Here is a 15,344-nt window from a genome sequence, read left to right on the forward strand (position 1 = left end):
TGTGCAGCTGCTTAGTGAAGCGACATGCTGCACAGTGCTTCGCATACTTAAAAGCTCAAAGGGCACGTATTGATTTTTGCATGTTTGTTTTTCTCTATCTCTCTCTCTTTGTCTGCTCCTGACGGAGGGGGTGTGAGCTGCCGCCTTCAACAGCTTTGTGCCGCGGTGCTTCGCATACTTAAAAGCCAAACAGCTCTATTGATTTGTTTGCTCTCCTCTGTCTTTATGACAGTCTCTGCTCCTGACACGCACTCCTTTGAAGAGGAAGATATGTTTGCATTCTTTTAATTGTGAAACAGAACTGTCATCTCTGTCTTGTCATGGAGCACAGTTTAAACTTTTGAAAAAGAGACAAATGTTTGTTTGCAGTGTTTGAATAACGTTCCTGTCTCTCTACAACCTCCTGTGTTTCTGCGCAAATCTGTGACCCAAGCATGACAATATAAAAATAACCATATAAACATATGGTTTCTACTTCGCGGATTTTCTTATTTCACGGGTGGCTCTGGAACGCAACCCCCACGATGGAGGAGGGATTACTGTATCTTAAAATGGGTCTCTGCTCCATTTCAGATATCTAACAATGTATTTCAAGATATCTAAAATGGATTTTAAGATATCTTTAAAAGGACACTCACTTATTTCCAGATATCTCAATAGCATTTTCAGATATCTACAATACATTTTCAGATATCTCATAATAAACAAGAAGTCCCATTGAAATAATAGGCAGTTTTACAGGAAATGATTTTGAGATATCTTAAAACGCATGAAAGTTCAATTTAAGATATCTGAAAATTTATTTGAGATATCTTAAAATGCAGACACAATTATTTTGAGATATTTGAAAATGTATTTGAGATATCTCGAAATGTATTGCAGATATCTTAAAATGTGAAGGAAATTATTTACACATATCTCAAAGCGAGTTTCAGATATCTTAAAAAGTAAATTACATTTTAAGATATCTGAAATTCATTTTGAGATATCTGTAAATGTTAATTTGGCTTGCCATATAGACTGGAAACTGCTCCTGCTGCACTCTCTGAGGTTTTGTAATTGTCCGCCTCACCCAGTACGTCTGAGAGCTGTGGTCACAAATGCAGTGTCCAAGTGGATCAGGACTAGACACTATATGCCCATTAACATTTTCTCTTGACCTACCAGACACTGAAATAGGACTGACTTCCATGAGATTACAGGGGACGTGTGACCAGGCAAAGCATCTGGCACTTTAATTATACCTTTGGGAAAGACGTTTAAGACAGAAGCATTTAGTAAACTACACAAACAGTAAAATACTTGCATTTTGAGAATTGCTTTTTTCATCACAGTTGGAAGCACCACATCTAATGAATGTTATATGTATGCTCCAGTAATGTTAAATATTATTGAAGATAGAAAAGATATCCTATTGTGGTCAAGTAAGAGTATTGGAACAAGATATTTTAAAATAAAAACAAATGAAATAAAAATATAGAAAATAAATAATTACATAATTTTTCAAAAAAATTAAAGTTGGACTTTTGTCCAAATACAAAATGTGGAAAATAAGGAGGATAATTACAGCAGACACACGAATATATGTATAAAATGTAGAGTCCATGTAGCCTAAGAAAACATAGAATATTAAAGGTGCACACAAAAAAATAGAGAAGGATTTATGAATGCTCATTTACAGCAATAAAAATGCTGATTTCATGTTGAAGAATATGAAGAAAGTTACTATCACAACATTTTGGTCTTCATTAGGTATTAGGCTGTTGTGTGACTAGACAAGTTGCAGAGATGATAAATGGGTAGGGAATGGGGGTGAGGGGGTTGCAACTGAAAGAGTTTTTTGCAAATTCATCTGCCAAATATTATACAGTACACCTTTACGCTAACTGACCATATGCAAGTGTGCCTGGGATGGACTGGCTCCTGTCAGTCATCTCTGAATTGGATTAAAGAGATTAGAGGAATTTTATATTATAATACATAATAAATTATATATTGTGGACAACTAAACATCCAGTATGGTGGAGAAACATTGATGGTAATGAAACAAATTGTCTGCTTCCTGCTTCTTTCCAGATGCCAGTCTTAAGCTACTACACTTATATGATGTACAAAGGATGGTTAAGAAAAAGACAGTCACCATACTGAAGCCAAAACAGTAAAGGGACTGAACCAGACTAAAATCAGACAACAGCAACAATGGGACATGGAATACAATCATTGAAACAAAGATTACTGTAAATGAAGGAAAAATCAAACTTGCTTCAAAATTGCAAGATGTTAAATGAGTACAAAAAAGTAGTCAAAAGATTAGAACTGCAACAAGTCTTCCTTGCACGAGGTAGTTAATGCCTTAGGGAGACCTACACAACCAGTCAAAAGTCTGGACACACCCAGACATTTTCATGTTTTTTTTGATAGAAACTGATCAGGATACAATTAAATTGATTTAAAACACATACCCAGAACATTATATTTATGTTTCTTGTAGCTCTTACTGATGAAATGACTGATTTTTAATTTACTATTCAAATATAATTGCAAACCCCCATTTTCAGTGTCCTAATGGTAAACTCCCTCAGCTTACCCTTAGTCATTTTAAATGCTATTTGGTTACTAAACAAACCTTTATAATTGTATTAGCACCACTGAAACCTGTTATTCTGCTCACTTGGGTTGCAAAGTACTGGCATTCCTAAAATTCAGTTCTGGGTTCGCAAATCACCAAAATGAAACAGCATTCTCATGAAACATGTCAGTCTGTTGCTTTTTTCACAGTAAGAAGGTTATTCTGTGTGACAGATTGCCAAAAAAGTGAAGATTTCATACAATGGTGTCTTGAAATTAGGGGGGGGGGGGGGGGGGGAATTGGATCTAACAAGGACAGAAAAAGAAGGGGAAAGCCCAGATGCACAACTGCATGAAAGGATAAGGACATCAGAGTGTGTAGTTTGAGAAACAAGCACCTTTCTGGTCCTCAGTTTGTCTCTTCCTTAAATACACAGCAAATCCCAGTATCACCTGTAAAAGAAAGTTTAAAAGAAAAAGCCATATCTGGAACAGGCAAATAAAAACAAAAGGGACAAAAGATGATTAGAAAAGCATATTATGGTCAGCAATCCTGAATACTGGGATTAGCAGTCCTATGTGAATAATGAATTACAAGTCAGTCATTTCAAGCAATAACAGTCATTATAAATAGTAATAATATCTTGGCTATATTTCTAAGTCATTTTAATTGTATACTCATTAAAAGGCATCAATTTCAAACCAAAAATTATAAAAATTTCAGGGTGTGTCCCGACTTTTCAGTGGTTGTGTATGTGCAAGGATACTGTATACCAAATGCACAGTGCCCAAAAACAGTAAGACATGTTAGAAGCGTAAAGATACAATGAAAGCTATGGGCATCAAGGGTGATAACAGATAGTTGCTACTGAAATTTTAGAGTAATCAACCCCAGGAGTTCAGTTTATGGAGCCAGACTCAGAAACGTGAAAACAAAATGAGAGCAGAAACAACAAAACATCCTGGCAGGAACGTCAGGGAAAGAAGAAAACGAGGAACATGGGAGAAGTGGGTATAAGGAAATAAAACTGTTCATGCAGCTGGTTAGGGAATCATGCACTTGTCCATGCCTAGGAAATAATCAGATGGTGATGGGGCTATGGAAATGCAAAAGTTTGTTTGGAGAAAACATTTTCATATTCAGAATGTTTTCCTAACCTTTTTAGTGAGAAAGTACTTACTTTGAGAAGATGGCTCCTGTTTTTAAAACATGTAAGTTGAGTGTTAAATCTCTACAGTATTATGTTACAAAGGAAAAAGTAAGCAGAATTCATTTTAGAGTCCTTTAATATTTTATAAGTACCTTCAATAATATAAAACCGATGCCAGATCACAGACGTCACTTTTATTTCTTTTTTAAAGTAGATGCATGCAGCAGATGAAAAAAAAAGTCTTATAATGCACATACCTCCTCAAGGGAGTGGTAAACTTCATAATCGTAACTTGAATCAGACCTTCGCTTGCGGGAGGATCTATACCCTGCCTGTTTTTCAATTTCTTTTTGCAGATTTGCAATTAGGACCCTAATGGAACATTACAGGTTATAGTGAATTAGCTATCTAACACAAAGAAGCTGACCAGTTGGAGACCTCATTCAATTTAAAAAACAAAGTTGACATTTTATAGTTTGAGGCAAGACTTCAAATTTCAAGTAACCCACTCAATATTATTTTAAAAAATACAGTATAAGAAGGAGAAACAGGTTCTCTTTATAATGCTGTGTGAATTATTATGTTTGTTAACATACATCAGTAAATAAATGTATATCAAGCTGCATTTTATGCCATAACTGTCTATAGATATTACTATACTAAATAATTGTTGGTTTTAGTAAAGCACTGATACAATGAATAGCTGAACAAAAGAAATATAAACATTATTTTAACCCAAAATTATATTAAAAGATTAACATGAAAAGAATACAAGTAAAACTGGTAAAGTAGAACAGACACAATACATGTCCATTCCAAAGACTTCTGCAATGACTGAGAGAATGGATTATACATTGGAAAACGCAACGGAAAACTGGAGCAGTTGAAATTCCTACAGTTTTGATCACTTAAATGCCCAGCTGGCACTCAGGAAAAACTTAAAAACTAACACTTCTTACTAACTAATCATCATTCATGGAGGTACAGAAAATCCAAATTATTAAAGGATCTTTTTTAAATAGTGGACATGTCTCTTCACTTTAATTTACACTGACTATTATAACTACTTGTACAACTTAATAATAGATTAAATATTTCAGAAAGAAAGCTATTACTTACTTGTAGTGAATCTTGGCTTGATGAAGATGAGATCTGAATATTTTGGAAGCATTTCTTGGTACATGAAGATCCACAGCTGCTCCTTCTCTAATGGAAGATGGACTGTTCGGATGCCATAGGTCCACCTATAGTGCAGGAACCAACCTGTAATTCATATGTATTTCATCTAAAAATGGAAGACACCTACACTTTACTTAAAATGATTAAGATAAATATAATCTGAAAGAGAAAGCAAGTGCTTCTGAACCTTTGTCAGCCGCAAACTTGTGTAAAAGTTAAATTTTATATGAGCTTTTGATCATATATGATGTTAAAATAAAACACATTCTTTTTTGACATTCAGGAGATTAAAGGTTTTAAAATACAATTTATCTGGGACCCTGCCATGTCTAGGCTGTGTTGGAGTGTATCCAAAGATACAGGACCCATTTACAAAACTAACAGCGAGCCCCTTGATCTTGTGATGATGCTGAGGTAATTTCATTAGAATGGTCTAATAGAGATACCATGACAGCTGCTCTCTGAATGCCACACCTCTGTGTAGGACCTGTATGTGCCAACAGATTTCAATACCTTCTGGCTTAATTTGAGTTGAACTGCTGCCAAACAAAGACTATTTGTATAATGCTGAAGAAGCATTTGGAACTCTTCTTTGTAAAATAATAGGCTAAAGATAATAAACTTAGGTTTTAAATTGGCTACTTCAATGTACTGATGGTAGGAAGCCAAAACAACAAGAAAAGAAGTCTGTAGCATGAAATGCAAAATAACTAAAGGTTTAAAATGGGTGGAATAATTAAAATGAAAAGTATTAGATATAAACAATGCCTAAGAAATCTCTATTTTTCTTATTTAAAGATAAATGCCATGTCATTTTCTAACCTACCTAATCCACACCATGGTCATGAGGGGGCCTGCTGCCTATTGCAGCCAGCACAGGGCACAAGGCACAAAATAAACCCTGGACATGGCACCAGTCCAACACAGACCAAACACACACACACACACAATTTAGCACCACCAATTCTCCTAACCTGCACGTCTTTGGACTGTAGGAGAAAACCAGAGCACCTGGAGAAAACCCACACAGACTCGGGGAGAACATGGAAACTCCACGTAGAGATGATGGTGAGGCAAACCCTGGACTCCTTACTGCGAGGCAGCAGCGCTATCACTGCACCACTGTGCTGCCTTAAATATAAATGTTTTAACCAATCTATGTTAAAGAAAGTATTCCTTACAAATATAGCAGGAGTAATAGGGAGCCAGTAAATGACATTTTGCACTTAGAAAATTTAGAAAATGCAAACTCTGCTACAGTAATAAATATAAAATCAATAAATAAATTGGTTTTACTGTATGTTTAACTATATGGGTTTTATAAATTCAAATATATATATATATACAGTATATATATATATATATATATATATATATATATATATATATATATATATATATATATATATATATGTTGTGATATTTGCCTGGACACCATCAGTCGGAGACCACATCTTTATCAAACTGCTTCTTTATTTTCTTCCAGTTAACACAACACACAGTCCCGCACAATAACACAGTGTCTTCAGCCCCAGTCACCTTTCTCCTGGGCCTTCTCTCTCCTTGTCCCTGGGCCACCTGTCTCCGCTCCCGACTCCAGCTCACTGACAGGAGGGAAGCGGCCCCCTTTATCCTCACCCGGATGAGCTCCAGGTGCTCTACCTGACGTCACATCCTGGTGTGGCGGAAGCATCAGGAGAGCACCCGGAAGCACTCCGGGTGACCCTGGAAGGATCATCCTCCATGGGTGTGGCGGAAGTGAATAAGTCCCGGGCTCCATGAGGCTCAGGGCACCCCCTGGCGGTGACCAGAGGCCCCAACGGTCTTGAGCTTCCCTGCTCCCCTTCCGTGGGCCTCTCCCTGCCCCCTCATGGCCCGGAGGATAAATATGCCACGACCCCGTTCTTCTAGGCGTCCTGGCCGGGTCTGACCCCCAGCCGCGTACCACAATATATATACATACAGTATATATATATATATATATATATATATATATATATATATATATATATCAGTAATACTGATGGTTTCCTCTTTGTGATTATATAGCATTACTTCTATTTATTATGTATTTTATTTTATGTTCATATATTTTATTTCTATTTATGTTTTATGTTAATTATTTTGTTTTTCTTTTATTCTATTATTGTAAAGCATTTTGGCCACAGCATTATGTTGTTTTAAATGTGCTATATAAATAAATTGACATTGACATATACAGTATATATATATATATATATATATATATATATATATATATATATATATATATATATATATTCACGGCATTCGTAGTCTGTGTCACAATCTGATTGTATGGGTGGTTACCTACCAGGTAACGCTTGTGGTTGGCCAGCAATCTGCTAACATCCGCCACGGTGCCCTCAGTTTGTGAGGAGCAGATCATAAAATGGTTGAAATAGTTTACTGTCAAATAAATGCAAAGAGTACGCGACACGTGTTTCGTGGTAGGTAACCACCCATACAATCAGATTGTGACACAGACTACGAAAGCCGTGAATGTAATTACCCCGATCTACATGCTGTCAAATAAATGAACCACACGCCGTGGCGCAATGTTAGGGGCATCGCCTCTGGCGCTGACGTCCGAGGTTCGATTCCTGAGAGGGAGTGCAGTGGAGTTTGTACGCCTGATGAGCCCAGAATGAGGGCGAAACACGTGTCGCGTACTCTTTGCATTTATTTGACAGTAAACTATTTCAACCATATATATATATATATATATATTGTGATAGAATGAGGGTCTCCGTGACCCCTTGAACCCTCAGACTAGACGTCAGACACCAGATAAAAGTCCAAATATGAATATTTTATTATAATAATAAAGTGCACAAAGCACCCTCCTCTCCACAATACTCAATAATAAACACAATAATCAATAATCCTCCACACTCCCAGACGTGTTGCCACCCTTCCACCCAGCTCAGCTCGATGTCTGGGATTTCCCATAGTCCTTTAATATTCCCTGACCCGGAAGTGTTTCCCATCCTACAGCCCATGTGATTTCTTATCACTTCCGGGTCAGATAAAAAGTCCTTTTCTTCAACCCGGAACTTGCCTACGACGAACTTCCGGGTTATAGGGCACAAACTCCTCTCTGGGCCTCCCTGCAGCGTCATCTGTTGGCCCCTGTGATATCCAGCAGGGCTGTAAAGGAAAACTCCATCGTCCATGATTCCCTGCTGGTATTCGCGGCACTTCCATGCAGCAGGGACAGCTCCATCTGGCGGCCTGGGGGTGTTGGCCAGGGTGACAGGCCGGCCATATCCCACAGTATATATATATATATACTATGGCAAGCGGCTGGGGGTGGCACCCAACCGGGATGCCCAGAAGGACCTGGTCTTCTTCCCCCCAGCACTTCCAGGTGTGGCAGAAGTGCTGAGGGCCAGGGCTCCTCAGGCATTGGGGCACCCCCTGGCGGTGACCACGGACCCCTATAGGGTCCAAGCTTCCAAGCTCAGTTACCGTGGTCCCCAAAGCCAACAGGGTGGTCACTCCCTCGTGGTCTGGAGGAGGCGTAAGCCCTCCTCCGGTCCTTCTGGGCGTCCTGGCTGGGTACCACCCCCAGCCATTTGCCACTATATATATATAAATACCCGCGCTTCGCAGCGGCGAAGTACTGCCTTAAAATTTTTATTAAGAAGAAAAGTAAACCTTTTAAACTGAAAGAAAATATACAAATAATTATTTGTTAAGGATCTGTTTGTATACCACATTGTCAGTTCGGCCCTCCGGTTGTAATATGACCAAGCTGTGTGCTGAGCTTACTCTTGAGCATGCAATGTACAGTTGGCCATGTGAAAAGCAATCTTGCCTCAAATCAATGCCAACCTTTTGTAGGGTCTGTCCCTGAGACTTATTAATTGTCATTGCGAAGCAGAGCCTTACTGGAAATTGGAGGCGTTTGAATTGAAATGGGAGATCAGAGAGTATAACGGGGATGCGAGGAATAAAAACTCTCTCCCCTGAGCCACTGCCAGTAAAAATAGTTGCCTCAATTAGGTTCTTTTGCAGACACATGACCTGAAGTCTTGTGCCGTTACAAAGTTTTGGTGGCTGTAAGTTTCTCAGTAACATTATTGGTGCCCCAACCTTTAAAATTAGATTATGCTCAGGAGTGCCTGGAGGATTCAGAGTGTGAAGAAACTCTACCAGATAGTGCACTGCGTCTTCCACTTCTACAACTGAATCCACAGACTGATACAGTATGTTTTCGGTTGTGAAGGTAGTTCTTGAAGTAAAATGTGGTTTATAGTCGTAGTCATGACATTTCTTGGTGTCAGGATAGCTCTCTCCCTCAACCATGACACGCCGTTTTTGTGGAGATTTCGTAGATTGGGGTAAACATTTTGAAGAAGGCTTTGTAAGAGGCATTGGCGGTTGTCCAAAGGTGTAAAATATTTGGCCATTTCGGTACACTTGAAAGCGACAACTGAACAATTCAGCGGCAGCCATCAACTCACATGCAGAACCATAGGTGAAGGGCTTAAGCATTTCACTCTTATAGTGCTCCTGTGTAGTATAATTATCTCCTGTACCGTCATCAGTCCACACCTTGAACCTGTCCCAGTCATTCAATACATAAGACACAATGTTCCTCCGGATATCAAGAGTGAGCCTGATATGGCCGTGCAATATGTAACACAGAGAATGGAAAAGGCAGTCGCCATCTCCGGGCATGGAAACCACTCGGTAAGTGACAGTTCTTTGATCGATGGTGATCACCTCGATAGACATGTTAATGGGGGTACGGTTGGAACGATAAAGGAAATGGGTACCTGAGCAATGTAAACTACGTCTAAAATACCTACACAATAACTATAATCATAATAAACGAACAATAAAACAGTGGAGAAGCCGTGGATTAAATAAAAAGACTGCAGTTATCAGCAGGGAGACGTGAATACCGTGGCGAAGCAAGGAAGGGAATGAAGAGACCGGAGCGACGGACGGCCTTGTATAGGCAGGCAGCCAACTACGTGGGAGGTGTGGGGATGGGGGACCCAATGCCGCCTCACACGGTGACCAAGCTGCAGGCTATGGACGTATATATGTACATAAGTAGGATTCAGTTAGCGTTGGGAACCCGCGTACCAAATTTCTTGAAGATGGGCCCATAAGTAACAAAGACCGTTGGAAAGTTCAATATGGCAGCCGACAGTGGCGTCATACCACCGAAATAAGTACGTACATCGGTTTCAGTTAGTGCAGGGAAGCCGCCTACCAAATTTCGTGAAGATGGGGCCATAAATAGAAAGTTTAACATGGCGGACGTTGTCAAACGTTATGATCGTTACGCATAGAGTTTCGAAATGAAACCTGCTTAACTTTTGTAAGTAAGCTGTAAGGAATGAGCCTGCCAAATTTCAGCCTTCTACCTACACAGGAAGTTGGAGAATTAGTGAGTCAGTGAGTCAGTGATGGCTTTGCCTTTTATTAGTATAGATATATATATATATATATATATATATAAACTGCTCAAAAAAATTAAAGGAACACTTTGAAAACACATCAGATCTCAATGGGAAAAAATCATGCTAGATATCTGTACTGATATGGACTGGGTAATGTGTTAGGAACGAAAGGATGCCATATCGTTTGATGGAAATGAAAATTATCAACCTACTGAGGGCTGAATTCAAAGACACCCCAAAAATCAAAGTGAAAATATGATGTGGCAGGCTAGTCCATTTTGCCGAAATTTCATTACAGCAACTCAAAATTGTACTCAGTAGTTTGTGTGGCCCCCCACATGCTTGTATGCATGCATGATGATGTCGGGAGGGGGCATGCTCCTAATGAGACGACGAATGGTGTTCTGGGACCCAGACCGCGGCCCACTATCAGGCCGCAGCCGTCTGACAGCCGCGCCATAAGAGAACTGCTGGCAACGGAGACTCACTCAGACTTTTCAGAACGCTTGGCGGGAGGGGCTTTGCAGCGGCACAGAGAGTGGAGAGAGACCGAGGTGAGAGAATGTTACAACAAAGTATTTTTATGGTCCCGACAATTTCCCCATATGACACGAGTCTATAGAAATCTCATTACTATGAAGTACATTCAGCAGATACTTTCATTACAACGAAGTGACCTTGAAATGCTTGAATGAATCATCCACAGCACAGTTAGATCTGTGGTCTCAGCTCAGTTGTGCGCATTTGCACAACGATCCCCAAACAGAAACATTGTAAAAAAAAATTCTTTCTTCGAACTTTCCTCGTACTGTTCTTTTGCTGTTTTTGTTTTCTTTGGTTTTCAGAGATACCTTTTACTTATTGCTTGTCAACATTTGAAAAACATCCATTGGAATTTAACTCATTGTCACCCTCATATAGAAATGGCAGACACGAAAAAACGATAACAGTGTTAATGTTTGTGATGTGCAATCTGTTGGAATGACAAATGCAATGCATATGTCTTTGTTATATGCAAAAAAAGAAGAAAAATCTCGGGTTGCAAACGTATGCAAACTGCTGCATTTGAAGACAGTTTTTCTGTGGTTCAGTGATGCTTGTTCAAGAAACATTCCTATTAAAGCGGCACTCATTCAAGAAAATGTGAGGTTTCTAAACTCTCTTGGGACCTCCGTCAATGCGATCACCACGTCTGTTTAAGATTGTTTATCTGTTGCCGGGGCAACAGCAGGCTCACAGCTCTACTGTGAAGCAATCACACTTCGGGACGCACTTCAGCGTGATGTTCCCGTTGGGTGGGTGGGGATCCCAAAAGAGTTCAGAAACCTCACAATATGAACTGGCACTCAGGCACTAGGGTACCCCACCTTTACCCACTCTGCAGACTCAGTATCCAGCCAGGCTGGGGGAGTGCTGCAGGAGCCTGAGGAGGAAAATCTGAGGCAGTGGTGGAGCAGCAGCATGTGGGGCAGAGGCAGAAGATACCTGTTGTTCAAGTTGGCAGATAAAGTGGCTGCATTCAAAGCCAAACTTGATTTATGGGGCCAACAAGTGAACATTGGGATTTTTGACATGTTTCAAACATTAGCAGAGGTTGTTAAAGATACCAAGCCAGGCCCTTCTTTCTCCCAGCTGGTGTATGATCACCTATCTCAGCTTTCAATAGAGTTTGAGCATTATTCCCAACCACAAAAGACCCCCGAAATGGGAAAGAATGGATCTGTGACCCATTTGTGAATAAGCCAGGTGAATCAACTTTGTCTGTGCTTGAAGAGTATCAACTGCTTGAGGTTGCAAATGATGGTGGCCTTAAAAGTATGTTTGAGACAACTTCAAATCTCCATATGTTTTGGATTAAAGTCAAGGCGGAATATCCTGAGGTTGCCACAAAAGCACTGAAAAGTCTGCTTCCATTTCCAACATCCTATCTTTGTGAGGCAGTGTTTTCTGCAGTGACAGCAACCAAAACGAGATTACAGAGTAGATTGAACATAAGCAACACACTTTGTGTGTCACTGTTTTCCATTGTTCCCAAATGGGATCGTCTGGTTGCAGGAACACAAGCTCAGGGCTCCCACTGATTCTGTATTATGGTAAGCTGTATAATTTCTATTACGATATTATAACTTAATAATAATAAAAATGTAATGTAAATTGTGTATATGCCTTATGAACCCGCCCCCAATTCTCAATCCCCCAACCCCCCCCACACCCCACCCCCACCAGCTTGCTTCTAGTAAAGTGGTCCTTGCTGTCAAAAATGTTGGGGACCACTGTTCTGGGGGATAGAGAGATAGATAGATAGATCTGGGGACATGAATTTGTTCATATCAGGTTTAATGGAGAATGTAGTCTACTGCAAATGTGGATGTGTGTGTGAAATAATGTTCTTTCCACAGTTGATTCCTGCTATGATGCGGGGACATTTTCCAGTTTCAGTAATAAAGGGTTTAAGAATCAAGAGAAGGAAACACAAAAACAATGCCATTGTTCCCTTTAGCAAGTAGTTTAACTTGATTTTAAAAATGAAAAAAATAAATAGTCACTATAGACGCCAATTTAACTAACCCACTTACAACTTTGTGTTTCAACAGTTAAGAGATGCATACATTAAAAGAAAAATTAAGTTAGTATAAGTTACTATTAATTTCACTTACAGTACTTTAGTACATAGAATTCTACTTCAAAATACATAGATTATCACATTCATTTAATCTAATTTAGAGTCATATGGGATTGGCACTTTTCTTGGCAGCACCAGATGCAAACAGGACACAACTCTCATCAAGGCACCAGTGTGTCACAGGGTACACAAAAGCACACTCCCAAACTTAGGACAGTTTTTAGTACGCAATTCTCTATCCGGCATGCTTTTGAAGATGTGAGAAGAAACTCCACACAGACAAAGAGCAGGTGCAGGAACTGAACCCATGGCACAGGATCTCAGAGGCAGCATCGTTAACGACTGTTCTGACCTTTAACAAACACATAGTTTATTTTTAAATATCATTTTCAAATACCGTATGTAATCTAATATGTCTGGTAATGGCTAGCAGTGTCATAAAATGTGTTCTGTGATTTTTATCAAGTAAGGAAAGTTTCAAGGTAAGTTTTTCAATATTCAGTAATTATTCCCTAATATTAAACCTGAGAGTGGTGACATGCCACATGTTGGTTAACAACTGAAAGTAAGAATTTCACAGTACTGTGTACGAATATGACAGTAATGACTATATAAACCTGTAAAATGTTTTTTGGAAAATTTACTAATTATTATGCTTATGTTTAATGTAAAATTTCAATGGGTTTAAAGATGTTGTACAGATGGTCAATAGATTTGATTTTTTTAGATAGATAGATAGATAGATAGATAGATAGATAGATAGATAGATAGATAGATAGATAGATAGATAGATAATAATAATATTTTTTTGCATTTATATAGCGCTTTTCTCACTAATCAAATTGCAGGTTAAGGGCCTTGCTCAAGGGCCCAACAGAGCAGAGTCCCTTTTGGCATTTTACAGGATTCGAACCAGCAACCTTCCAATTGCCAGTGCAGATCCCTAGCCTCAGAGCCACCACTCCGCCTTCAGACAGACAGACAGACAGACAGACAGACAGACAGACAGACAGACAGACAGACAGACAGACAGACAGACAGACAGACAGACAGACAGACAGATAGATAGATAGATAGATAGATAGATAGATAGATAGATAGATAGATAGATAGATAGATAGATAGATAGATAGATAGATAGATACTTTATTAATCCTAAGGGGAAATTCACAATAGAGTTACCATCACTGATAATATGAAGTGAGTGCACTACATATCAAGAAATCTGATTAACAATTTTACTTCCTTAGACATCTGACAAAAGCCTGGAATTTTTCATCTATTCTAAGAAACTTCTGCAAGTGTGCAATGAAGTCCATGTTGATGGGTACAGGACCCGCTCAGCTCAGGATGGTCAAGCACTGCAGTGGGTTATGAAGTCAGCACAAAGTTATTACCAGCACACAGCTCCCTTCTGTTTAGCACATACGAGTATGGACATACTGAATAATTAAGTAAGAATTTCAATATGAAAAACAACTTGCATGAAACCGTATCTGTTCTAAACATATTAACACAAAAAATCTTCACATGTAGATGCTATACTGCAGAACAAATATAAATCAAATGCACATTCAATAACAGTTAACAACTGTTTTGAGTACCTACAAATAAATGATTTCAGCAGACTCTACAAGAAGAATTAAAATGACAAAATGTTGTCAATCCTTGTTTTGAAATTCTTTGTTTTATCTAAAGGCATCATTTCCAGGTGATAAAATCTGGAAACATTTCCGCCTCCTCATTAAAACAGCTGTGGTATTATTGCACAAAAGACATTATTACATAAATGTCTAGAGTGCATGCTTCACAATTATGTCATTACAAGTTCAAAACACTGCTTTTGTCTGATATACTGTAGTGGTGAGCATGATTTAAAGGGTTTTCATGAATTTCTGCTCAAGTCTCTGAAAATCTAATCAAGGTAATTGATCAGGTATATAAATCTCAGATGTCCTTTGACTCTGCATTTTACTTTTATGTGAAACATATGAGATGATTTGTCCCCTTAGAAGTGCCTTGAGTGTTACCCAGATTGTTCCCACAGAGATCTCTGGAGACACATTTGTCTCTCAGTAAAAAACCAATTTGTGTGGAAACGTTTTTTTTAAAGAATGGCTTGTCATAGAGATTTAAGTTCACGCAGAACTGAGTCAAGAGAAAATTCTTTACAAGCTAAGAAAACTGTGAAGTCGATGAACACAATAATAGGTCAGTTACCCAACTATATAATAATAACTTCTTTCTTTAACCAGTGTTGGCTTTAGGGCACACGCCACTTCTGAGAGATTCCTGAGGTCGCTGTGATGAGTGCGTACCACAAAAGAGCATTTCTGCTGCCATGCTACAGTGAAAAAGTTCTGTCAAAGTGCACCTTGTCTGACA

At 38.9% G+C, this 15,344-nt stretch overlaps 1 protein-coding gene across 1 annotated transcript in view; it reads right to left on the reverse strand.

Annotated features, from left to right (window-relative positions):
• Positions 1-15,344, reverse strand: part of cpa6 (carboxypeptidase A6) — a 132,426-nt gene that overhangs the window by 42,283 nt on the left and 74,799 nt on the right. The window contains exons 3-4 of the mRNA XM_051929173.1: positions 4,839-4,963; positions 3,977-4,091 (exon numbers count right to left, since the gene is read on the reverse strand). Of these exons, the coding sequence (XP_051785133.1) occupies positions 3,977-4,091; positions 4,839-4,963 (240 nt within the window). The remainder of the gene's footprint in view (positions 1-3,976; positions 4,092-4,838; positions 4,964-15,344) is intronic.

Source organism: Erpetoichthys calabaricus, chromosome 6 (assembly GCF_900747795.2).
Source record: "Erpetoichthys calabaricus chromosome 6, fErpCal1.3, whole genome shotgun sequence".
NCBI classification, from domain to species: domain Eukaryota; kingdom Metazoa; phylum Chordata; class Cladistia; order Polypteriformes; family Polypteridae; genus Erpetoichthys; species Erpetoichthys calabaricus.